The sequence below is a fragment of the Manacus candei genome, unplaced genomic scaffold, assembly GCF_025592945.1.
Source record: "Manacus candei isolate 608988 ecotype Guabito, Panama unplaced genomic scaffold, ASM2559294v1 h1tg000017l, whole genome shotgun sequence".
NCBI classification, from domain to species: Eukaryota; Metazoa; Chordata; class Aves; order Passeriformes; family Pipridae; genus Manacus; species Manacus candei.
Genome location: NW_026138065.1, coordinates 19,964,393 through 19,991,093, shown reverse-complemented (window position 1 = coordinate 19,991,093; position 26,701 = coordinate 19,964,393). Strand labels below are relative to the sequence as shown.

The following is a 26,701-nucleotide window of genomic DNA, read 5'->3' as shown; positions in this document are numbered from 1 at the left end:
TCAACACCATTGTATAATTTTATTTCTAATTCTTAAAAAAATATAAATGAATTTAGAAGAGAATCACAGTATAAGGGCCCTAACATATTAGACCATTACAAGGTACATAAAAATAGAAGACACAGATTTCTTTGAAACTTTAATCCTTTGATTAAGCAGCAAGCATATCACTCTCCAGGCAAACACTGCTTAAAACAAACCCTACCCCCCAAAACAGGACGTGCAAACTGTATGCACATATTCTGCAAAGCACACAATAAAGACATTTTGCTATGTACATACTTATTTAGTACTACAAATGCTAGGAGTTCCCTACTGTGTGCTACAGTGTATGCAAATTAAGAAATACTACCCTACCTATCTCTGACCCTCCCTCCCCCCTTCAAATACAGCACCTTTGCCCAGTTATAGAATATTTAAACAAGATTAAACGGAATTACAATGTACTGAACAGTTTTATAGCAGTTGGTGGTGGCCAACTGTACTGTAACACCCAACATTCTGCATACTGAAGTCTATCGACAAGAGACAAGACAAAAATTAGCAAAGGTACAATACACACACCTGGGAGACTCAATGATAAAAACAAAATAGAAAAGAAAAAAAATCCTGAAGATGAATCTTATCACTGTTAACAATTAAACTGAGATACTTAGGATGTCAAAATGTGCTAGTTTAGTTTTGTATCGGTTTTAAAGACCAGAGAGGAGCCAGATTTGTGTGTAGGGGACACTTAAGACTTATGACTCCCAGAACACAAATTTCCGTGGCCATGAATTCCTTGATGCTTCTTTTATAATGCTGCTTTTCTTAGACAGAAAGTCATCTGATGCACATGTAGTGGCTAAGCATCTACTCTGATACAAAAGAAAATTTGTAAGATTTGTATTTGTACAACACCTCAGCACACCAGTGAAAGCTGTTCAAAAAGAAAAATCTCTCAAGTTTAAACTGAAAATATTTTTAAATGAAGAACTAAAACATAAAGGTCAACACTAACTGCAATTCAGGCTACAACTATCAAATCTTAATACTAGATTTTCAAATTAAATAGGATCTGATAGTATAAGAACTTCCCTTTGCACAAAAAAAGGACCTTACCCAGCTGCTAAACTGATCGTTAGTCCATTCAATTTGTCTGTGAAAAAGCATAGGGAGAGCACAATCCATTTTCAAGTAAAGTCTCATTTTAGTCAAGAGCAAATCTAGTTAATAACAAAATGGATTTAAAAGAATTTTCAAACACCATTTCAGCTATAAGCAAAAATAATTTTCTAAATAGTATGACAGTCAACATAGATTTTATTACATAGACAAGAATGCCTTATTTTTCAATAGCTTACTCCAGATCAAAAAGTTTCAAACAGTGCTACTCAAGTTTGGAGCCTGGTTTACTTGGAGGGTAGAGGTATCTACTTAAAAAAAAAATAAAAAATTAACACCCCCCCGCCCCCCAAACACTACTGGGCATCAATCAAGACTTCAGACAAGAATGCAGTGAAATGAGTTTCTTTCAAACTCCTAAAATTTGGAAGCACTAATTAACACCCAAATGCAGGTTTTACTGAGTCAGTAAAAAAAAAAAACAAACACCCCACCCCTCCTCCATACTCTCAACTCAGCTTTTTTTGCTGAGAAATATATCAGGAATCAGAGATAATCACTTAACAGTAAGACTGGGTTGGCAGGAGGTAACTACTATCATGATTTTCTACCAGCACCACCAGTGTCTATACTTCCCTCATTAATTCTTAGGCAAGACATTAATGATTTAACATACACGAACTGCAGACTGTCATTCTCAGAGGAATGAAATTTTACTGTACTTACATTAGAAGAATTAGTGGAATAACAAATTAAATTAATGGTTCTTACTAGATGATTCCTCTCCTGTCAACCCCCTGGGTGGTGGAAGCTGCTGCCTCTCTAGCCTACCCAGCCCACAAGAGCAATTGCAGCAGGAAACTGGACTCCTGTTTTCAGTTAAATTCTATGAGTAGAACACGCATGAGATTTAATAAGTTTGGTACAACAGCTCATTGAGTCTTCAGAATACTCTGAAAGAGGAGTATTTAATGAGCCACTACCTTTTTAAATGAGAAAAAGTGTTCTGGGAAAAACATGAAGAGAAGAAACATCTACATTTTACAAGTGTGTGAAATGCTTCTACCGTTACCTAAACAGGGCCAAAAATTCCGAACCTAAAAGTGTTATTTTTATTCACTAAAAGGTAAAAAAAAAAAAGGGGGGGGGCAAAAAATTCACACACACAAAAAAAACCCCAACACTACATTAGAGTCTCCTACAATATTATCTATTCCTAGATTTGCCAGACTACTTTCCTGTAGTTAGATGCTTGACTATAAAGAACTGTAATAAAATAAATAGAGTAAAAATCAGTTAAACAAAATCTTGGTGTGTTGAGCATTTATTCATTTAAGAAGTTAGCTTCCTTCAACAGTTATTCGTATAGAGGAGGGCTGCATTGTAGGCATTGTTCTGCTGTACAAGTCTTCGGCATAAAAATATTTTTATACAGGTGGTCATTCACGTTGTTCCGTTTCTAGTTATTAGCTTGCTCCTCTGGGAAACTGGTCTGATACCTGTGAAGGCTTGCTCTTTTCTCCCCTTCATTATTTGGAAAAAAAAAAAAGTACACTGATACAATTTTTCAGATGTGGGAGTTAGCATAATTCTGCTTTATTTCTTCAGTGCAGAGTAGACTGAGATTCTGTCTGAATTCCAATAAGCGAGGGTGGCTGCTGGCCACTAACCGTGGTTAACACTGGCCTTGGGTTTAGACGAGGAGGCATGGAATTAGCTGGGCGGATGAGCGGTGGGGGAGGCTGATTTAGAGTCGGCCGTGGCTGAATAAATCGTGCCTGCTGTTGAAGTGGTGGAGGCTGACGATGGAGAGCAGGAGCAGCAGGAAGTGCTGGACGAAGTAACGGGGGCGGCTGATTTAAAGTTGCCATGGGAGCGGCAGGTGCTGGAGCAGATGCCTGTGCTGGAGGTGAAGGGCCTAAACACTGAGTGGCCGGAGTGCTTTGTGCCTGCACAAAGGACAAAGACAAGACTGCATGAACAGCCATCCCAGCCAGAACGTGACGTAGCTGGGCTGCCACTGTCCACTACACAGGAAACAGCATTTAAAAAAATAAAACCAAAGAACTGAGAAGTTACTGAAAAGAAATCATCAACCAAAACATTATAGACAGCAGAACTAAAAATATTTATGAAGCAAGTCTTCTTCTAGAACAAGAACTGTATTTTAACAATAAAACAATAATGTGATTGTCACTATCAAAGGTGCAGTCCTGCTCCCAGCTGGTTAACGACATTGGTTGAAGTTCTAAGCAAGCTCATCATCATTCTTTAGAATGCGGTTTGCCACTCCACACCAGTTAACCTTACATTTTATCACTAAATAAAATGCTGTTCCTCAACCCATGCTTACTTATTTCTGGTACACAAAACACACCTCATCTTCTTCATCAGTGCTCTTTCCTGATGGCACATTAGAAGTATTTTTTGTGTCCTCCCCTAAAGCAGAAGCATCACCATTAGAAGCCAGGGTTCCTTGTTCCGCTTCCCATTCCTGCAATACCTCCTCTAAGTTAAACCGACGCCTGTAGTTTACAAAGAAGTTCTTCACTTGGCCAACAGTCTTGTTGCCAATTACATCTGCAATAGCTTGAAAATCTTTACCATATTTTCGGACACCTGGAAGGCAAAGTAAATAACATAGCTGTGAAGAATCAGTCACACACAGCTACGTGTGATGTATTTATAGAGAGAACCTATGGGACCTGCAAACCAAGGACTCACTAATTAGGAGGAATTCTCAATTAGAAGAAGGGCCTCAATTTCCATTAAAACATAGTAATTTTTAATTGCATAGCTATCAACATACAAATCAAGAACTTGGTTAAAAGGTCACTCATTTAAAAGGTCATTCTCATTTTCTTAAGAGATCCTGGCTTACTCACCAAGCCTCTCAGCCTAAAACCACAGAGCTCTGGCGTCAGACAAATAAAGTAAGTCCTTCAGTGTGCTTGCAGTAAGGGCAGAAGCCCAAGACAAGTTCAAAATGAGAGGAAGGGGGACCAAGCATGTGTGTATAGCTGTAAACAGGGTATAACACTAGAAGTGTCAAGTGATAAACATTGATATCTTCTACAGGTTCCCCACATGTGAGCTGCACACACGTTTCTTTTCCCGCAACCAGAGCAGAAGGAGTGGCACAGGGCAGCAGCTACTGGGCAAAGCACGGGGCAGAAAGAGGGGCACAGTTATGTCACAATACACTGCTCATTCTTGCACTTATGACATGCTCTCTTATGAGACTATTCAGAGCAACTGGCAAGAATTCACCTAATAAAGTCGTTTTGAAGCTTTCATTCACTGTTTGAACTGGGTAGAAAAATCTAGGGGTTTGGGACAACCACCTTGGAGAACGTAAATATATATAAGCTGCTGGTGTCTGTTTATAAGATGGCCCAGACAAGCTTCCAGGATCAAATCCCCCAGTGAGCAGCAGCATGACAGGAGATCTTTGTGTCATTCTTTTAATTCATTTTTGTATTGACAGCAGTAGTCACTTTTGTTTACAAGCACTTCACAAGAAAATCCCAACAAAAAAAAAAAAACCACTTTAAAAAAAGTTCTAAACCTATATTTGCATATAACACAAAACCCCTTGAGCAAAACATTCCATAATTTTAAACCCAAAACTGGAATTATAATACAAAGTGCATTGATTTTGTTATATTTAGATTATGGGTCTAGTTCCTCCTCTCTCCTGCTTAAGAGAAAAAAAAAATCCTCAAACTCTCTCACATCCTAGAACATAGCTTTTAGCTGCACAAAGTATATTTTTAATTACAAATGTCCAAAAGTTTGGAGACTAAAAGAAATAAGAGTTTTATTCCAGAGTGAGTAAATAGAAGACTCATTTTTTTGCTCTCAGCTACACATGAGTGAATTACAATTTGACTTTTCCTGTGAAGCTCCTGATAACTAAACTCATTCAGAACATATTACAGTGCTTAGAGAACAGGCACTCTGTCTCATTACAGGAAGAGAAATTTATGCCTGATTTCATGCCTCACTTCAGAGGGTGAAGCAAAGGATTCAGAAAGTGAGAGCTGTTTCAAATATGAAAGCTATGTTAGTTTTCAACTTAATTGTGAAGAGTGTGACCTTCAGCTTGTTCTGCTCTTTTCTACTGTCCTCATTATTAGGCATTTCTGATGTGCTAATGCACACTCACTGGAATTTAAAAGAGAACTTCAGCTCCAGGATAGTAATGATTTCTGTACTGAAGCTGATGTTTCAACCGTCAAGAGCCCAGCTACATTATTTAAGATATTTTCTGGGGCATATAAAAGAATACAACCATCCTGATTGCAAGAACCTTATAAAGATGTCAGAATCACGTGGGAGGGCATGTATCTAGGCAAAGCAAAGACAGATTTGGCTCTGTGCTTTATCAGTTGTGCAAAGTATCAGCTATACTCCCTAAAAGCTGCGTGCACCCAGGGAACAGTCCTTCCAGTGTCTTAATATTCTTTGACTGACCTACCATGACTACCCTTACTAATTCATTAAATGTTCACTGCAACATATCTAACATCCTGTACAGTTAATCAAGTGAACAAAGTGCCCAGCAGAACAAAGCACATTTCTGTTTCAAACCTAATTCAGAATTTCAGTGATTTCAGCCCTTTCTGTTACCATGCTGTCTATACTTCTTTCCTTCCTTAATTTGCAAAACAACTGAGCCTCTTGGCTAACTTAACTAAAGTTGTCAAAAATAAGGTCTTAAAGCCTATTTCTGAGCAAACAGGTTGAAAACAAGGTATCTTGCCTTCACTGAGAAAAAACCTAAGGAAAATAAAGTTTCCTTAGTTTAGCTACATGCAGCACTACTCATTTTGTATTCTTTTCACAGTGTTATTTACTACTGCTCTAGCATCACCACATTACTTCTACACAATGATGGAGTAAAATCCTTTCAAGCTGCATCAGAAATAGAGGAAATTCACTGCATGTTTGTGAAAGTTTTAAGTATAAGGTGCTGGCATATCTGTAAGAGTTGATGCCAACCCATCATCCCTGTCAAGCTGGTGCACATTACTTATGCATCCTTATGCAAATTCAGGGCTAAACACCACCCAAATTATTTCTCCAGTGTTTAATCCGTTATTCAATAAAAACAATTTTATTAGGTTGCTGAAAGTGAAGCTCGAAAACACATAGTCACTTCACATGTATGAATGTTTTTCTCCTGGCTCATTTGAAAGTAGTCCTGATCATGGGAATCCTTCGAGCTCTTCAAAACTTCGCCCAGTTGCAAAGGTGCACTGGAACACGTGAATGCTCTTGCTTCATTACAGTGTTTCATCTTGAATGTCTAACTCAGAGAAACTCATAAATCTAAGTTTGATGCTGTTTGATGCTTAATGCTGTACAGCACAGCAAACACTGAGAGGCATACAGAATATTAGTCTGGGTCCCAAGCAATACAATACAGCACTACAACGAGGCAGGAATAGTTAACGGCAACCTCTGGGTCATGAGAGCTGCAGTTTCACTGTGATGGGAATTACAGTGCTCCCAGCAATCTTACACAGAGTTAGATCCCAGTTGTCCCAACTGTTTTCCACTGCAATGCCATGATAGTCATGCACACTGCTTTTCAATTCCAATTTTGTTGTCTTGAACAAGAGTTAAAGCATTTTTATAATTGCATTTTTATATGGCCAAGATCTTAGTTTGAAAATATGATCATGCTCGTACGTTTCTATACATGAAGTTTGTAATTTAAGAACATTATCTGATGAACTAGCCCATTACATTCAATAACTATTCAGACAAGGCTGAACTGTTACCTGATATATTTGCAGTACAATTTATCGGTTCAGAGATCATAAGTCTGAGTCCACAACCCCACTGCAGGCACCCATGGTGCTTTTAAGATGACACACAGCTCTACATGAAGATGGTTTTTTCATTACCCCCCCTTCAGTTACTGGCAATGTCTTAAGATTAGCCCACAGATAAGAAGAGTTTTTTCATGTTTAGGAAAAACAGTATCAAAATTATATTACTACGGATTATTTTTATGATTTCCATGGTTGGATTTAATGCCCAAATTGAAGTGAACAAATCACAGAAGTGCCACCTACCTGCATAATGTTTAAGATCTTTGTAAAATTATTAAAAACATGCCAAAATGCATCAATACATTTGATGAAATAAATCTATTTTAAATGTACAAACTAAGTGTCCCCATGCTCAAGTTAACTTCCAAGTTCAAGCCTAACAAACATTATGGTAGCTTTTAGTACAGCAACCATGGCTACCTTCTTTTAAAAACAAGCAATTATTACGAAGCAAGAGATCAAGGTTCTTTAGCCTGAGGGACAGAGGTTAATACCTACAACACTCTTCATTCCAGGAGGGAGAGACTACTAGAGGGCAGTAGGTAATGGAGGGATAATAAGAATACTTTGTTTCTGACATTAAGGTTCTGTCCCATTTCCATTTTAGACAGTAACAAAGAAAAGGGACTATTAAGGAAACAATACATATAAGAAACACATGTAAATTCAATGAAAACAGATTTCTTCCACAAAGGCTGATTTCTCACCCTACCCTTAAGTACTGCAGCTGACTAGCTTTATAAAACACAAAACATCCCCTAGGGAAGAAACCAGAAGACTAAAACTCTCCAAGGAGTCACCACCAACCCTTGCTCTCTTTTGCCCATCCTCCAGTTTTATTATTTATCTTATCAGTGCCATAGCTTAACAAAAGCTGAACATATTCTTACAACTTCCCAAACTGACGCTTAGTGAGAACTCTGGTAACTAAACTATGAAAAGCCAAGATGGCTTCAAACCTTTCATGCTAAGGCAGGCACAATGACCCTGGATTTCCCCCACTTCCCCAGCAAGCATTCTACTTACTAGATTATCACAGACAGGTATCTCCTTCAGTTGCATTTGGGAACAAAATTATGATCTATTTAGCAATACTGACAGGATGAACTTGGGAATCCAAGCCTGAAGCATCTAAGTTGAAAGGCATTACTTCAGACACACCATGCTCTTCCACATTTCCATTCACACCTCAAAATAAACCTATCTTTAGCTTCAGTTATCTGACTAATAACTTCCAGGTATGGCATACCTGACAGCTTTTCACTGATACCCTGATCCACTGAACATTTTATACTAAAATTCAGTTTTTCAATTTAGAGGTAGAGAATACAGAGAAATAAAGCAGATATATCATCTTTATAAAAGATGATTCGTAGAAGTGAGTCAATATATAGTGTCTTCAAGACAGAATCTCCAGGTATTTCCCTTATATGTTCCTTGATTGGGCAGTGCATGTTAAAGCAAGACAGGAGTCAGTTTTCCTTCATATAAATGAAATAAATGCAATTTAGCTGTATGAATAGCCTACTAGAAAATTTTTTTTTTTTCCAATAAGACTTAGTCAAGTATTCATATCCAGCTTCAGACTCTTAGAAGGCCTCTGCTGTGGTTGTATAAAGATATCTGCTCTTTTTTATTCCCTCACAAACAGAGAGAGCAACGGTAAAGCAGATTTACTTCTGGTTTTTCCTACTTTAAGAATATAGAAATGTCTTAAATGTTTGCTTCAAATTTTATTACTTCAACAATTACTTCAGTCTTCCACTTTAGAGAAAGTCACGTAAGGTGATTTAGAAGATGAATTTTTAGAAGGGACTTTTTGGTACTAATACAGTTTTTAAACCCTGCTTAGTTTTTTTCTTTGGGATTTAATATGAGTTAACAGAAAGACTAGTGTCATGTTGCTTTCATGAATGCCCTAAATATTCTCCCTAGTTTTACTACTTTCCCAGTGACCAGATAAAGTTTAGCTTTTAATTAGAGGGAAATACAAACATAAGCCTGAGTACCTCTGCAAATCCTTTGAATCAGATTTCAACTTGCTGCTACTATTAACATACCTTGTACTGCAAGAAGCTGCTCTTCTGTGGTCCAACGGGCATTGATTTTCTGATTAGACTATTAAAATTAGAAAAATGGCACAAAGATCATTAAATTGTTTCAACAGCTGCAAAATATCTGAGCAATATATTTTACTTGCACTACATTTTGCAAAGTAGGTAAAAGTCTCTTGCTTATAAACCATAAATTTGTAGGTTAAGATTGTTTTCATGAAGAGGTAGTAGTATTTATGAATTTGAGCTTAAAACTATACCAGTACTTTTTCCTCTGTTTATTACAGTTCTTAGTATCAGCTATACCATAACTTATGCACAAGCTAATGATCTTTATGCAGACAGAATTTGAATTTATAGTTACATTTATCTAAACTATTAGGACTTGGTGACTAGAATGTTTTGCATTTATGTTTCATATCCAAGCCTTTAAAACCAGCCAAGAGAGAACTTCAGTAGTAATAAATCATTCACTTCAGATGCCCAAATGTATATATAGTCATGTTTTCCCACAGAACATAGAATTTATTACTGGCAATCTACACTACCTATTTTTAATCCGAAAAAACTCCCCATGTATCAGGACTCAATTTCAGCTCCCTCTTATTATGAACAGACATGACATTTCAGTTTTTTCTGCTTCGTTATTCAGCCAGTTGCCATAAAAAAGCCTACAACTGATTTCTTGTAAAGGAGCCAGACTCACCCCTACATGTAATTCTATGGATCCTGTTTGAGCTGCTGTTGAAATGCAAACACTGCACTGCAGCAAAACACATTTCTGCAGCTTCCCATTAATGTAAGTGCAAAGCCACAAGTTTTAATATTTATTCTGATTTACCTCAGGAGGTTTGAATTCTTCAATCCCGCCTTCCATTTTCTGTTTAAGTGCACTGTTTACTTGCTTAGCATTTTGAACCTTGGTCAAAAACAACAAAGTTAATCAGCTCCACAAAGAAAGTTGGTCACTTTACACATATATCTTCACTAGGATTGCCACAAGTGTACCTCCTAAGTTAGAAAGAGAAATATTATGGTTTAAGGCTTCACTACTTTTAACTGTTTAAAAAAAAAAAACAAAAAAAGCCACAGTACAGTTTACTATGGAGAAAAAAATATTTAAGCCAGTGTTTCAAAAGAACAGTTTGCCTGCAAGAATATTAAAAGTTGGACACAACAAGCAAGTTTTGATAGTGATGTATATGCTCCTGAAGAATGCAGAATACTCTAGACACAACTTAATTCTTAGAAATGTGAGATGTACTGCACACATTAACTTATTAATTTCTTTCTTCTAAAAAAAAAATAATATTCATAAGATGTTTCCAGTTAACTCTTTCTGACAGACTTTGTTTATTGACCTTAGACCACTCTGATTTTCTTTAAAGGTGACTCTTGGAATTATTTTAAATATTTCTTAGTCTATAAAAAGGACAGAGCTTCCAAACTATGTATATACATATCTATGAACCACTTAAATCTGACAGTGATGCACACAAGGTAACATAGGTAAGAAAATAGTTTTGCATACTATGGTGCACAGCTATTACAAGTGTTCTTAAGTATGGACACAAAAGTAGACAACTCAGTGGGAGATTCCAAAGGCTGCATCTCTGAGATCACTGCAAGAAAAAAAAGAGAAACACAACCTCAAGGCTGTAACTCACCTACACTTAGGCTAAAGAGTGAAACCCACCTATGCTATTTAGCCCCAGAGTCCTGCTGTGACAGAAAGAAGCATATTTCTCCTGTAAAAGAATATAAGGGAGCAAAAACCCCATGAAACCCTTTATTCACTCCAGGATTTTGCAACATGGCAGCTCTATAGGGAGGCAAAAATTCCGGGAGCTAAGCCTTAACTTTGTAGCCTCATCGCTCCTAGAAAACAAGCATGCACATACTGCTGTACCCTTAGAACCTGAATAGATTCCACGTTTCAATTTTAAATGCCAAATTTTAACTTCTTCATGCAAAGGACGCAGGCAATTGTCCTCTTAAAGGTGAAGACTACAAAGCTTTTCTAAATTTAATAAGAAGTAGAAAACTTATCAATTCAAACAGAAGTAACTAGGCCCACGATTTCTACACACCTCCCATATTTTCATGGTATGTGGGGAAGGACATCCAGAAAAACAGCTACAATTTAAAGCATAACAAATGTAACTTCCTCTGTGTCATTGGCCTTATTCTCACTTGTCACACAAATACTTTTAACAAAGCTAAAAAAAAAAAAAATCTAATCAAATATGACTTTAGATTTTTTCCTGTCCCCAAATCTGTAGCACTGTTTTTATGCCACGCTTCCACCCACCCTTTTTTTTTTTTAATTAAAACAAGAAGTCATCTTGCTTCATTTTATCCAAAAGAGCAGATGAACGTAAAAATAAAACCAAAGAATAGCTAGTGTCCAGCATTTCTGGTGATAACTGTGGAATAAAATGAGGAAGACTCACATTAAAGAAGCTTCAGAATCTTCACAGATAATCTTCAAAACCATTACAATCAGAACAATCTGAGATGAAAAAAAAACCAAGACCAATAACCCATGGTACCTGTCGCTTTAACGAGATTAGTTCCATATCCAGCTGTCTAAGAATTGTGTTGGCTGCATTGGGACTACAGGAAACAGCTATCACATCTTCCTGGGTCAGGTACATGCCTTTTGGTGGACGGCATTTGGAACGCTGAGAATGGTGGCGATGCTGCAAGCTCTGATACTCTCTTCTACCCAGACCTATTTTGCTGGTCTGAACAGGCTGCTCATTATTGCCCTTTAATTTACAAGAAATAAATCATTAAAGAATAACAGTATCTTGTATACAACTTCATAAAGTACCACGTAGCATTGTAATGTCAAATTTATGACAAAGAAAACCTAAGCTAACATCCTCCTCTGCATGTAGTATCCAAATAAGCCTTGCAGATGAGTTGATGGAGTATATCAGTCATCTGCTGGATAAGTCTGCATTAGTCTAAGCAAGGTCAGTTTTCAAAACTTTTTTTTTTAAACATGGCTGCAAATACAATAAATGTTACAGAAATCCCAGTCTGTATACTCTGAAAGAGGGTATAAATTTAGAATCTCTTATGTGCAGAGAAGGTAAACAATATCTATCTATCTTGTGTTTAAAACAAGTAATCAGTGACATTACACATTTATTTCTGATCAGATAGGAAGAGTTCAGGTAAGGATTAAGTGGGAAGAATGACAAAGTCAACCAGGACAGGCAAGACTGTAAAATAACACCTCCACCTGCTGTAAGCACTCTACAGAAAGAGATTATGCTGTTTGCTTTGGGAAGAGGGTGAGATGATTTGAGATTTGGAAGAGAGAGGATGGACATACTTTTGCAGTTACTATAAAAATCCCCATAATTTAGAAAACTTAAGCCCTTGTTGTCTGCCTTTTTGAAGACGAAAGGGATAGCAAAGAAGAGAAAGTCTCTGTAACTACTGTTTGGACATGTTTGGACACCTAAACATTTCAGCCTTATCTTCAATGAGCATTAATACACAAGAGCTAGTCTGCATGTATGTGACTTGGTTAGAGCAAGTGATTAGGTTTCCTATAGACCAGGAACAGAGACAAAAATTACTTTCTCTGCAAGGATTTTCCAATTCAAAGCAATGCTTAGTACCAGAACAGAGATGGGATTTTTAGCTACTTCAGACAGCTCCCTACTGCTCCTCCCTGCTGGCACCCGTGCAGGTTAAAAGGAGGTGGTCATCTGATCACAGTAAACAGAAAACAAAGTGCAGCAGCCATTACTATGTTCTGTAGTGTTAGTACAGATCAGCAAACAGTATTTTGTTCTACTACACTTGACCTTCTGCCATGTTCTCTTCCCAGCTAATGTAACATCTTAATCTAGTCCACAGACTTCACAGAGGCCATCTTCAAAGCACCTAAGATATGTGCACTTTCTTGGAAAATTGATATAGAGCCTTACATCTTTAACATCTAAAAGTCCCAAGATTAAGTTTACTTCTGCCTCGTTTATACCATTTGTTTTTCTGGTTCTGCATTGCTCTTTCAGTATGAAATTGCAGTTCCCTGTCTGTTCAATCTGGATTTTAAGTGAAAATATTCTCTCAAGCTTTTGACTTGCCAAGCTAGAGAGTTTAGCTTATTTTAGTTATCTCTGGTAACAAAGTTTCCATTGCTCTTGTATGTTCAGGCAGCCTACTCAGTTTATATTTTGCTCAGGAAGTGAAAGTACGCAAATCTTACCAGAAATACCAGATCACAAAGTTATCTTATGTAAATGCAAATAGCTCATCAGAAACTACAAACCTATTTGTCCTGTTCCTAGAAGTCTATCAACACAATATTGTTCTGGACTGCATGTAGTGATTCAAACAGTAATGAAGTAAATTGAGCAAAATAGTCCTTATTTAGACATGGCTTGGGCAGCAACTCCAGTCATTAGATTGCAAGAACATTGTTACAGTAGCAGAATGAAATGTAAAAAGGTTCACTGTTAGACCTTGTGACATTTCAAGTTCTAAAAAAACATACCCCCTCATATTAAAACAATAATCTCTAACTCTTTTACAGAAAGGGGTAGTTGTAATTGTCCTTTTTTTTTTTCCTCCCTAAGGCAGCTAGATAAAGCAAGACATTGAAGGTCACTGCAAAGCTCAGAACAGAATCTAAACCTATCAGTCTCTTACTCGAGATCATTTTTGTTAGAACTGCAATGTTTTATTAATAATCCTAGATACCACTTTCTGGGAGTGTTAAAGTTTTGCACTACTTCTCCTCTCACTCTCAGGAAGCATGAACTGTCACATGTAGGAAAATCACAAGTGTTTTAAGTTGATCAAGGAAACGATCAAATGTTTACACACTTTAATGTGTTCTTCTAGTCTTGTTCATAAATACCCTAATAAATACGTTTCAGAAAGAACCCAAAAAAATCCCCCAAACCTGAACATACCCCAAACAAGGCAATTATCTGTAAGGTTAACGGTAAGTGCTCATTAAGATGACAAAAATGTTTTTCTCTACATTTATTAGTAGAAAGCGTCTCAGTAAAGCCACATATTAGCTGAAATGCATTGCCTCACTGTGGCTTTGAACAAACAACAAGAGTTGTTCTTAGAGAAACGTAATTTAATTTTAAAATGAAAAGAAAACATTTTCATTCAAATAATTCACCACTAGTAAAATTGTAAACATATTAACAAGACTGATGCAGGGGAAATACTGTTTTACCAGGTTGCCAGAGCACACACTTTTTATAAAACTTGAAGATCTCTCAGGACACAGTGGAGGTAACAAGAGATGCATTTATATCCCCAAAACAAAAATATGTGATAAAACTTTGTTTCAATAAGAAGTTGACAAGATCTCGATCACTTAAAGACCCTGAAATTTCAGCAGGCTTCAAGCTAAACCTCTGTACTACAACTCATTCTTCACAACAACACATTCACAGAAATCAAACCAACATTCACCATTAAGCAATCTGTTACCTCCTTTTTGGCTTCTTTTTTGGGATCATAATCACTATCATTTCCATCCATGGGATGAGCTTCTTCTACATCATCATCACTAAGGACAGATTATTAAAAAAAATGGTCATTTTATCTACTTTTTAAACCCAAATATATATATCTGTACCAGGGTAAGACAGAATTATCTACTCTAAGTATACATGTCAAAATTATTTGTAGGTTTCAGAAGACAGTTGTTACAAGTATATTTTCCTCATTAAATTCCAGGAATTATTATGATAAACAAGCAATACTAAACTACAGTTTCAAAGTTCCTTTAAGCAGTGCTGGTACCGCTGCCAAAAATTTTGGTGTCAGTTTTCTTTAATTCGACACCTGTGCCAGTGTGAACACTTACATGGTCAGCTATACCAAGCCTAGAAATAACCTTTCATTTGCCTCATTAGTTTCAACTGATCAATTTTCAAACCACTGCACCAGGTGAATAAACCCCTGTTGAAGTCTGTGGGGAGCAAAAGAGCACAATATATGATGGGAAAGTGTGGAAAGTGTGGGACTACTTTTTCATCAAAGTGCTCAAAATCTAGCAGGGAGCTAGATGGGGGGGAGAGAAATGAAATCTGCTGAACTCAAAGAGAAAATGTTGAAAAGTCAACTTAGTCAAGTTCAATCCAGTCATTCTGACAATATAATTTCCAAATAAATTCATGCAAAAACACACAAAAAATTTTTAGTTATTACCAAACCCCCCCAAAATGCTGTAGTAGAAGCAAACTGATTTTAGCCTGTAATTTTTCAAAAATAAGGTTATTAAATAAGCACATGAATTTTAGATTTCAGGAGTTATTTTCAGTAACATATTAAAAAGACCCTTTTGCTCCACTTATGCAGTTTTCCATAGACATAAAATTATACTTTCCAATATAAAACATAGATTATGTTACTTATATATTCAACACATTAAATCACCTTTTAAGAAGAGCAAGTTAATACTCAAGTATACTAAGCACAGTATAACTTGAATTTCATAGTAACTAGGGGAAATGTTATTCCCTTCTAGGCATGACAACAAAACTATTTTGAGCTCCAATTCTCTCTGCCTAATAGCACTTCTAAGTCTCCTAAGCGGAGAATTTATATAAAGTTGTTATAAAACAATACTTGGGCATTCTAATCACTACATCTGTTTACAAGGGTTGATCTTTCAGTTTTAATTCCATCTTAGTTCAAAAAAAATCCAAACAAAAACAAAAAAAAAACAAAACAAAAACAACAAAACAGAAAAAACCCACTCTCCTCCCCATACAGTGATATAAGGTTAGACTTCTCAAACAAAGTATTATTTCTAAACCACATTCCTAGACTTCAGGGTTTTTTAAATCCTTGTTTTTACACTTATCCAGTAAACCACTCCAATCTGTTATTACCACTCACACAGATTGGAGTGATAGTTCTTAAAGCACAGGCACCAAGCCCCTTGGTAAAATCAGAGACATCACAACAGATGCTCAGACCTAAAAAACATGGTTCGTACTGAAACATAATGGCTAGAAATTACTCCCTATCTCTACTATGGAAGACTTTAGTCTCTGGTTAGCTACTTAAGAACCTATAACTTACCTGTCACCTTGATTATTTCTATTAGCTAGTTTTCGAGCCTGTCGATCCATCAAACTTGTCCTAGACCGAGTTTTTTTCCAAGAATAGTAATATTTTACAAGGCTTGCAATGGTCTTGTCTGGAAGCTAGAAGAATTCATTAACATATTAACACTTGTAAAAATTAAAATTCCACCCAAAATTATAGTTCTGCTCTGTTTACAGCTACCTTTCACAAAACATTTTAAATGCATTGATAAGATGGAAAGGAGGGATGTATTTCATGTACATTTTTAAAAAGGGGGAGAAGGATTTTTCATTAGGGTGAAAAAGTTGTACATCCAAGAGACATGATGAAATTACATTAAATCACTTATTCAAGGTTCTTTCTAAAGCTTTTACACAGAAATCAACATGAAGTTTCAGCCCAAGAGGAGAGTTTGTTCTGGCGCATCTGAGCTATTTAGTGCTTCTGATTAAAATATTACTTTACCATTTGCTGGATCCTGTGAAAGCTCTTTCCATGGAAGCTAAATGCTTGTTCAAACAGGACTTTATCTTCAACTGTCCATTCATCAGGGAAAGGAGTGAAGTTAGGGAGATCAGCGAGGGACTTCTCAATATTGTGTTTATGCCAGAACAACATGCCGAGAGCCTTTGAAAAGAAATAGTCCCTCTTTGGATTAAGTCAACTTTCTAAAATGTTGAGACAAGCTAAATAAAACCAGGTGATTTATTTATTTAAAATGTAATTTGACTATCAGAACCCCTTCTCAAAATATATTTACAATTTTGCTGGCTATTTACTGTAGGTTACAAAACTCTCTTTAGAGACAGTGGGCACATCTGTACTTTATTAATGGTATGAAAGCCAGACAATTTAAGGTTGGCATGGCAGCAGTAATTCTAGAGTAGCATAAACTAGGCCGAGAGGCTCAAATCTGACCTGTTTTCTTACTTGATAAGCATATATCACCTACACAGTTCCTTACAGGCCTTTATTACCAGCCCACTCAAAAAAGAAAATAAAAATACTTTTCAGCAGCCAGAGGATCATCCAAAATGCAAGTCTGAAAGTTCAAAGTGAGAGTGGTCTTTCTACAACTCTCCAATCCACAAATAACAGCACGGCCACTTCCATGTCATGTGCACCTAATAAGGAATGGAAATTTAAATATACTTTCTTACATAATTTCATTTCTTGATATTCTAAAAGAATTTTATGTTCATTAGGCTTTCTGCCAGAGAACCATTGACAGATTTGATGCCAAGTCTGGCATGGGAATTGGGAAATGTAATCCACTCAGTTTCAATCATCCAGTGCAGACATGATCACCATTCGTCTTTCTAACCCCCTGATGTCACATCTTCCAATAACCTGCACATAGCAAACCTCTTTTCTTGTTAAAATGGCAAGTGACAAGCACCTCTTGCAAAGATAATTTCTATTCCATTGTGAACAGTCCATAAATATTTTGTACCAGAAGTTATTTTGAAAATTCATCTCTTTTAGACTCGGGATCCATCAGTTTTCTCTCTTGCCTAACAAAAGTCAAGCCATAAACGAACATCATGAGACCGCAGGTATTCTGAACATTGTAACACTGGCAGCCTCTTTTTCAGACAGCAGTTGATGAGCAAGTCTTTGCTATTATGAGCTTCCATCCTCCAAAACTTGATCATACAACTTGGTTTCACTTGCACATCACATATTTTTTCACAATAGGTAACCTCGCTTTTACATAAATTGGTTAACTGATGAAGAAAATTGCAATAAAACTAAGAGCAGATCAGCAAAGTTTTATCCTTACTTTTTAAGGAATGGTGACTGAAGGTTGTTAAATGAAAAGTGAATTTATTTGTTACTTTCAAACATAGAGTTTGAGTCCGTTTTCCTGCCTTTGAAAAAATGACTCAAAATTGGTTTGTCTTTTTTTTAAATATGCAAGAAACCTTTTCAGTACCATCCCTATCAAAATTAATGGTTCAAAATTATACCATATTTGTATTCTAATGTTAAACATTAAATTTGTAAGCTGCTTCCCTAAGAAATTCTTTAGCTAAATATACACACACAATTGCATGACATGCCCAGTGTATCAAGAAACATACCAAACCTTTCAAAAGTGCACATTACAAGCTGAGCATGTCATGAAAACAAAGAGCTCAATCTTTTGCAGAGAATCCAGACCACAACTGTATGCAGATCCATTTAACTGCAGTGTTTGCTGCCGTGCCTGAAGAGAAACAGCGTTAATTAATGGTAACCAATGGGAAAAAAACCAAAAAGCGTTGTGTTACAGTTTTATATTTAAAAAAATCCTTTAAATGAGTATCCTCATTCCATAGCACTTACCTGTTCCACGTTGTATCCATGTTTTTCCTTTGCTATTGCTATATATTCATCCACTGTAACAAAGCAATGTCAGAATTATTCTTTAGTACTATTAGCTCTGCTATGTGACACAGAATAGAACATGGGAAGACAGTCTCCCCATGCTTTAACACACTGCATAGGCCCAGATTCCCCAAAACATTAACTATAATCATAGCTTAATTAATAATAAATAAACACACTGAATTTAATCCAACATTTTATGAACTTTTACACAAGCTAATTCTGCTTTCTTTCACATTTTTACAACAACAAAACCACAGTGGCTCAATTTATTTATTTAAAGCAGAGACTGACTGGTTATTGAAAGGCTATGCCTTTCTGAGACCCATTCCTGGGTTAGTTTTAAATTGAAATACTTATACTGTTCATATTCCCAAGCATGTTAAAAATTAAAGAGGTCCTCTATCAATGATTATGCATATTCTCAATATCAACATAGTTTTCAATGACCAACATTGATTTTAACTATGACATTAATTTCTTTTCCAATAGAAAATATAAAAATTTAATATTTAGGTCTTCAAATTCACCAATAACATTTTTTAAATCATATTTAGCCACAGTAGAGCCTGCTTTGAGTTGAACACTTTCCATCATTTTGCAATTAAGTTCTACTTTTTTTCAAAGAAACAAACTCTTCCCATTTATCTTCTACAGTTCACAATTAAGTGGCAACTACATAGTTGAAAGGAAGCATGATGGAGAAAACAAAATAATTATATTCTCCTTATTCAAAGGGACAAGAGATGTCCTTGCCATGAAGTGTTGCAGCAAAGAGTTATTTGTAGTTCAAAGAAACAAAGTATTTAATTATCATAGTTTTAGAGTATTTTATTTCTAACTGTTCTGCAGTAGTTGAAGGTATGTTCTCTCAAATGTAGAGGGATACAAATCTCTAACTACTGGTATTAGGTAGAAACTGTCCTGAGGACCAGGTTCTCATGGCTCCATGCTCCAAGTTTACTCCTCTATATTACATTTGGGAAGTTCTAGCATAGGAGACAGGTTTAAACTAGATTAACCAGATAAGTGATCACATTTAGTCAGATGACTCCTGTATTTCAGGTCACTTTTGAAGGGAGAAAATGTTCAATTTTTCCTTATATGGCAGCAACAATAATTTCCCCTTTAACTGGGCCTCAACACGTTTTTTCTGAGTATACCCACTGCAACTCCTTCTCCTAGAAATTTAGAGCAGCAAGTTCTTCTGTTCAGATATTTTATTTTTTTTTATTAATAACTAAAGGTTTCACAGATACTGATGACAATAATACAACATAGTCAGTGTGATTTGAAACAAAGACTTAACTAAAATAAGAGAAGGTGATCTTTCCTTTCCTTGGAGTTTTTCTAAATAAAAAAAAAAAAAAAGAGAGAAGCTTTGTGTTTAATTTACTAATTTGCAATTTCACTGTGCATAAAAAAAGAGCAAACAGGCACACCAGAAACAACTTAGTTATACTTAAGCACTCAAAACTCTAAGCAGCTAAGGACTTACACTTGGCATCTGGAATATTATGATATGGAGACCATACAAGCATCCCTCCATTATCTTTATCAGTATATTTTGTGGCACCTGTAAGAAAACAGGTAAGTCTCAGTATTTCTAATTATGATCTAGAGAACAACTACGTGACAGTAAGCAAAATTCAACCATATTAGGAAGTCCAGCCCAGCTACTAAGGGGAGGAAAAAACCCCAATCGTTAATTCCACATTATCTTAAGACATCGAATGGCTGAATTTGAACATTATTCTTATGAGGTTCAAGCATAAATAAACATTGGAAAAGATCCTTGTTACCACAATTAAACTACTCAAGTGCATTGCTAAAGCTGGAAAGAATCTTATCTAGTTCCAATCCCTTCATCACGGGCAAGAAGACCTTACCCCGTCCAACCTGGCCTTGATCACTTCCACGGATGGGGCACCCGTAACTTCTCTGGGCAACCTGTTCCAGTGCATCCCCACCTTATGGTGAAGAATTTCTTCCTTATATCTAATCTGAATCTACCCTCTCTAAAGTTGGCAAGGATACAAAATTTAGAGGTAGTTGTCTTCCATCAGTTTTGACTGTCTATTAGTACTTTAATGTTTATAACTATCATAGGAGTATTAGGACCTACTGTGTTAAGTTAGGCTTTCTTAAAACAAATAAAAAAACAGGTAGGAAGTAGAATACAGTCACCATCCCTGATCCCTCTTTCAACAAGGAACTATATTAACAACTACACCAGAAATAATTTTGTTCATCTCTCTCTCTCTCTCTAGTTTTGATTCTACTAACCATACAATTTCGACATTCACAGCCAACCGAACTCATAGCTTTAGAAAGCAGTTGTAAAAGTAATTTTTGGGTTTAGTTTGTTTGTGGTTCACCTCCACCTCAATGTAGCAAGTGAAGCAGTACAAGTTTCCTAACCTGTGAGGGCAGAGCAATACTGATGCAAATACTGAAGCAGTAAATCATAGATTATTTGATTTTTGAAAACACGCTGTAAAAGTAAAGGAAATTTCCCAGTACTGGAAAAGTACTAATAGCTACTTTCCATTATTATTTCACAAATGGAGGCTACTACATAAAACCCCTCACAATCTATTTGTTTACAAAAGTTTATCTTCCTAAGAAATTGCTCAACAATTGGAGCATTTATGCTGATGTTAGTATGAATTCCTTGAGTACTCACCCTCACTGTAACTTTCCGTGCATCCTTTTTGGAGAAAGTTTTTTTCAGTGAAACAAATAACTTTTCACTCTATTTTAAGCTTACACGCTTGATATTTAGGCTCTACATCTTGTTGAAGCAAACAAAAAGCTAAAATCAATGTTTTGGAAAAGAGAACACCATAGTGCTTGCCCTTTATGTACTATGTTCTGTTGCTCTTCCCTCTTTAGTTTGGCAGCGTTTTGCATCTATCATCTTTGCAATCTTTAGATGCATCACGACTGTGAACTCAAAAGCAGTTACTTAGAAAAACTAAAAGAACTCATGTGTCTTCCAAAAATGAGATGTGCAAAACACATAACCTAAATGCAGCATAAACTCTGTAACAGGTCAAAAATGTACATACATTCATAAAGCACTAGTTTCAAGGCATCAGCACTACTAAACTCCAAAAGGTTTTGGTATATAAGAACAGACTCCTTAGTATAACATTCCAATTCAGAACAAAAAAGCATGCCATTTTTAGTCATCAGGAACGTAATACTTCATGAAGAGTAACCCAAATGTGTTACAGGCACAACATTTCTCCTATATACTCTTTTTATCACAAGTAAATGGCCACTACCCTGCACTCCACTCTAACTGAGATGAGGAGAAAGCAAGACCACTAGAGAACTTATTAGAATTTCTTGTTGAGAGCAAGAAATGTCTAAACTTAAGATACTTTCAGAAAAATGGATATTGTGGATATTATCAGGTATTGAATACTCAAGTACTAAAGTGGAAAAAAAAGTTTCGGAGTCATTGTGCCTGCAGGAGATCACGTATGCAGTGACACTTCCCTACTGAGTGCCACCCTCATGTGATGAACAAGCAGCTTCCCCCCAGAACATCCCTTTTCAAAGCAGTGCTGTTAGCCCAGCAGCAAACAGACAACTGTTTCCATTCAGGTGGCTTCTTCACACTGCCAAAAGGAAAGCAAGGATGACGAAGGAATAATGGGATGCATAAAGGTAGCTTGAAGGAAGGCATCCTGCCCCCAACACAGGATGTCCCTAGCTACAGTACAGGGATCTCTCCCTCTCTATATGCAGGACCATAACTTACCTTTATGAGAACAGCTTCTTGCCCTTTGTGCCCTAAGCAATGCTCCCCCCTCCCACCAAAAAAACTGTGCTGTACCTCAAAAACAACATGATCTTTATCTGCAAGATCCATTCTTCTTAGGGACAGTGGCTGGAAATATCAGGGAACATGTTAGCCAGAGCGTGTTAGAAGAGTAGAGTTGTAAGCCAGTAAGGAAGACAAAGGCCAAGAGCTGCATCTGAAGCATAACAAGACTCCCTCTGCCCAAATGCCTCCTTCAAGTCCCTTAGGAAGAGGCGTCTCCTAAGAGAAGCTCCTAAGAGAGCTGCTGCACCTCTCTGCCAATACCAGTTAGGAAATGGAGCTGGCTGAAGATGACCAACAGGTACTCTCCACCACTTCCAGAACAGGGAAATTACAGCAGCAAACTGACGCTCTGTAAACTTCAGCTTCACATTAGAAGTTGGGTACACACGGATGGTGCAGCTCTGTGCATGACTCAAAGGACTGAGAATAAAATGATACTCCAGAAGCATACAAGACATAATAAGGGAACCATGGGGCAGCATGGAAATTTAAAAGTATACTGGTTTCCAGCATATGATGTACCATCCTCTATTTAAGCTTTGAACTAAGCTAGGAACAAAACTGTGGAAACTAACTGGAGGAAACCCCAAATTTCTAAAACTAAGGATTGGAAATAAGTAAATGAACAAATAAATAAAAAAGCCCCAACAAAACAAAACAGGGAATATGAGGACGGATGGCATGAAATAAATGGAAAACATTATGTACTTCACCACACCATATAATTTCAATTTAAGAAAGTTTGTTTTCATATTAGAAGACTAAAGGGAGAAAAGTTACAAGGACATACAGAGAAATGGGTTCCATAAGTGACATTAAAAGGTATAAAATATTCTTCTTGACAGCCCCAACCTCATCCCTGAGAAGAGGGTAAATGGGAAACAAATATTTCAGTATTAAGTAAGTAAAATTCATACTAAAACCTTTGGGAAGTCCAAATCCGAGTAGAATAAACTTCCCTAGCAGTTATCTTATATGTGGATGACACAGCAGCATGTACATTCTCCACTATGCTTTCCAAGGGAATGCAAGCAGCCCACAACATAAGGATACATCCTGCTACATATATATAGGTGGGTCAGAAAGTATAAGCAGGAACGTTTTCACTAAGAATACAAAGTACTATAGGAAAACCAGAAGATAAATCCAGAGGGCAGGAGATGGTGTATTAACTCAATAAATTAGATAAAATAAAACCCCTAAATTTCCTTATTAAAATTGTTTTTGAACTGACAAAATTGCAGTAATATCTAATGATAATTAAAAATGCTATTTCCCTCAAGCTCTGTCTGAAGGCTTGCTTGTAAAAAGGGTATGGTGTGGGAAGTGGTAAGAGAGTATGTTTAAACTAACTTCTCCTAATTGCTGCTTCCAACCACAATTCACTTTTTCCAAAAAATACTGAGAAATAGTTGATCTGTTTTTTCTTAAAAAAGTATTTTTTATATAAACTCAGTTTAAAAAAAAATATTTACTACCATCATAACTTGATTATTAATATTTTGTTCCTCAATGCATTGTTGCAAAGCATTGCTTATAGGTATTTTTCAACAAAGGCAAAGTGAGACCAAAGCATTGGTATTTATTCTACTCATTTCAGTCATCTGTGTTTTTCAGAGGGCTGACTGTGTCTTAGAGTTATGTCTAGTTTCATCCACCATTGATTACCTTCTCCCACCTATTTGTTTTAAGGGGCTTAAAAAACCAGCCCTTGGAGTATCACAAATTAACACACACTCTAAAGTATCAGGTAAACCTCTCAAAAAAGGGTATTAAGCCGTTTCAAGAAGAAACATAGTTAATCAGAGATAGTGTCTGTATCCCTATATGCAACCCAGAAGTACAATGGAGCATGTTACCTCACTTGCTACAAAAAAGTAACCTAAATGTAGCTCTAAGAGCAGGGATTTACCTTGCATTGCTTCTCTAAGAAATGATACCTCAAGACTCATCAGAAGAATAAACTCAATCAAAAAAAAAAAAAAATCAGATGAAAGCATGAGATCTTGCTGAGATCTCCTCAGATAACCAATCCGTTAACTTGGTAAGTATGTGCTCTACCTTTACACTTGGACTTTTTTATTTATTTCATATTTTGTAAGACTTAGGTGTTCCAAAAAAAGTCACTACCTTCTTGCCTTCATAATCAAAGTAGACACATTAAGAAAGACAATGCTATACATTATGCCTCTAACTCAGGACTTCTTAAATAAACATCTCCATCATTAAGGAAATTGATAAAGTGAGTATATATTAGTCCCAGTTATTGGGGAAAGGGGCATTAGCTGAATTCCATCCCCCAGAAACACTTAGGAGCTCTAAAAGATCTGCTTATAAGAGAGCATAAAATTAGTTCTGCAGTTACAATGATGCCAATTAATGATACTATTGCATATACAGTTTACAAAATTGAAACCACAAAACCTCAGTTGCCCTACAAGGGCTGAGGAGTTCCTTTAATCAAAAGAAAAACAAACACTATGTGTTTTTCTAATTTAAGTGGCCTGTAGGAAAAACAAGCCCTGGTTGCAGGTTAGAAACAATCATTTTTATCTGTGTTTATTTTTATGTAGGCAATGTAAAAATAAAGGGTGTAAGCAGTTAGCCTTATTAACAAAGAGACCTAGACTACGTGCTCCTTCCTAGGGGAAAGGCATTCCCTTATGCCAAGATCATGCATCCATTTAATCCCACCCTCCCCCTTTCTTTCTCCCGGCCTTTTCTTTGGCCTGTGGGGCTTGCGCCCATCAAGAGGGGCTCTCTCCAGCTTTAGGAGGCACTATGTGAGCAATCCTCTTCCGGTGAGAAATCATTTGACACCAATAGAGCCCGTCTGGAGAACAGGCAAGTAGATAGGCTTCATCTGACCACTACAGCAAAACTGATAAACGCTCCTCCGGTCTCCCTGCTCAGTGTAGTAAGGCAAGACAGCATTCTAGCTATTGACTTGCTAAAGCCGAGTACCAGGCTATGCGAGCGTACCCAGTATTCCTCGGGGCGGGGCTGGGGGGACAAGGAAGGCTGAGGAGAGCAGCTCAGCCTGCCACGGCGGGGTTAGCGAGGCTACTACGGCACACAAAACCAGGAGCAGGAGTTTCCCACCAAGCGCATCTTCCACCCAGCGCCTCCAGCACGCAGCCAAGGTCTGCTCCGCTTCCGGCAGGGCGCATCACTTCCCACCCTTGCCCGAGAACATCCATCACCCCTCGTCAAATATTTTAAAATCACCTGGTTAATGTATTATGTGCGTTACGGTTTAAGGAGGAGGGGGGGAAAAAATCCAACCTTTTTCTGCTTCACCGCCTCCCGCTGGATGCACATAATGAGGCCGATAATGAAGTGAGAATCCCACTCCGCGATGCCCCCCCGCCCCCGGGCGCACGGAGCGCAGATGCTGCCCCGGCCAAGCCTCCCGCCGCCGGCACCGGATCGCCGACACAAAGGCTCAAAAGCAACCTAAATACAACCCCGCGGCCGCCGCCGCCGGGGAGCGCCGAGCCGAGCCCGCCCCGGCACCGAGCCCACCCCTCCCGCCTCGGGAGATGTCAGGTTACAGCCGAACAGCCATTTACCGGGCTCGAAGTCAGGAATGCGCGCCTGGTATTCCGCTCCGACCCTCATTCCTACATCTGCAAGGCAAAGGGGGGAGAGAAATTACGGGCTGGAGTATCCCCGGGCGCCGTCCCAGCTCCCGCCGTGCGGCGGGCGGGCGGGCTGGCGGAGCCCCCGCCGCGGCCGTGCGGAATAAGCCACCTCCCCTCCCCGCCGCCCCCCCCGTCCGCCGCCGCCGCCGCCGCGGATTAAGCCCCGACGACCGCCGAGGAGGGGGCAGGAGGAGGCGGAAGGGGGAGTTTATTCCAGCGGAACAATGGGGACGGCGGCGGCTCCCGGGAGACACTCCCTCCCCATCGCTAAGTACCGCGGGGGCAGCCGCGGGGCCGCGCCGCGCGCTCCCGCCCCCCCGCCCCGCACACGCGCGGCCGCGGCTCGGCCGCAGCACGGACGGAGCGGCGGAGCCCCGGCTCCGGGAAGGGGAAGGGGGAGGCGGCTCGGCTCGGCTCGGCTCGGCTCGCCGCCCCTCCCGCCGCCTCCGCCACCCCCCCTCCCGCCGCTGGCGGGGCGGCCCCAGGCTCGCACCGTGCTCGTCGCCACTGTCGCCGCCGCCGCTCTCCGGCTCCGAGTAGTGCCCGTTGGAGGGGCTGCTGCTCTTGGCGCCGTTGGGGGCTGCCCGGCTCTTACCCCCCAAGAGCTCCGCTCCCTTCTCCATCATGCCCAGCATGCCAGGGCTGGGAGCGGGGGAGAGCGGCGGCAGCGCTGGCTGCCGAGGGGGGGAAGTTAATACGTAGCCGCCATGTTGCCCCCTCCCCGCCCCCCCCTCGGGCACCTCCTCCCCCCGACCGCCGCGC

At 38.4% G+C, this 26,701-nt stretch overlaps 1 protein-coding gene across 5 annotated transcripts; it reads right to left on the bottom strand.

Moving 5' to 3' along the window:
- Positions 1 to 26,701, bottom strand: RCOR3 (REST corepressor 3). 5 transcript variants are annotated; one of them, XM_051783155.1, is made up of 12 exons: positions 26,433 to 26,699; positions 25,868 to 25,924; positions 19,956 to 20,033; positions 18,416 to 18,468; positions 16,553 to 16,714; positions 16,082 to 16,206; positions 14,480 to 14,558; positions 11,554 to 11,772; positions 9,843 to 9,920; positions 9,008 to 9,065; positions 3,482 to 3,723; positions 1 to 3,053 (listed from the first exon to the last, which is right to left on the bottom strand). In XM_051783155.1, the coding sequence occupies exons 1-12, from the start codon at positions 26,572 to 26,574 to the stop codon at positions 2,709 to 2,711; spliced, it is 1,638 nt and encodes a 545-aa protein (XP_051639115.1). In that variant the 5' UTR covers positions 26,575 to 26,699; the 3' UTR covers positions 1 to 2,708. The 5 variants fall into 5 exon arrangements, with proteins under 5 accessions (XP_051639115.1, XP_051639119.1, XP_051639118.1 ...); XM_051783159.1 differs by lacking the exon at positions 3,482 to 3,723 and having other exon boundaries at positions 26,433 to 26,701; XM_051783158.1 differs by lacking the exons at positions 18,416 to 18,468; positions 19,956 to 20,033; positions 25,868 to 25,924; positions 26,433 to 26,699 and adding an exon at positions 18,177 to 18,280.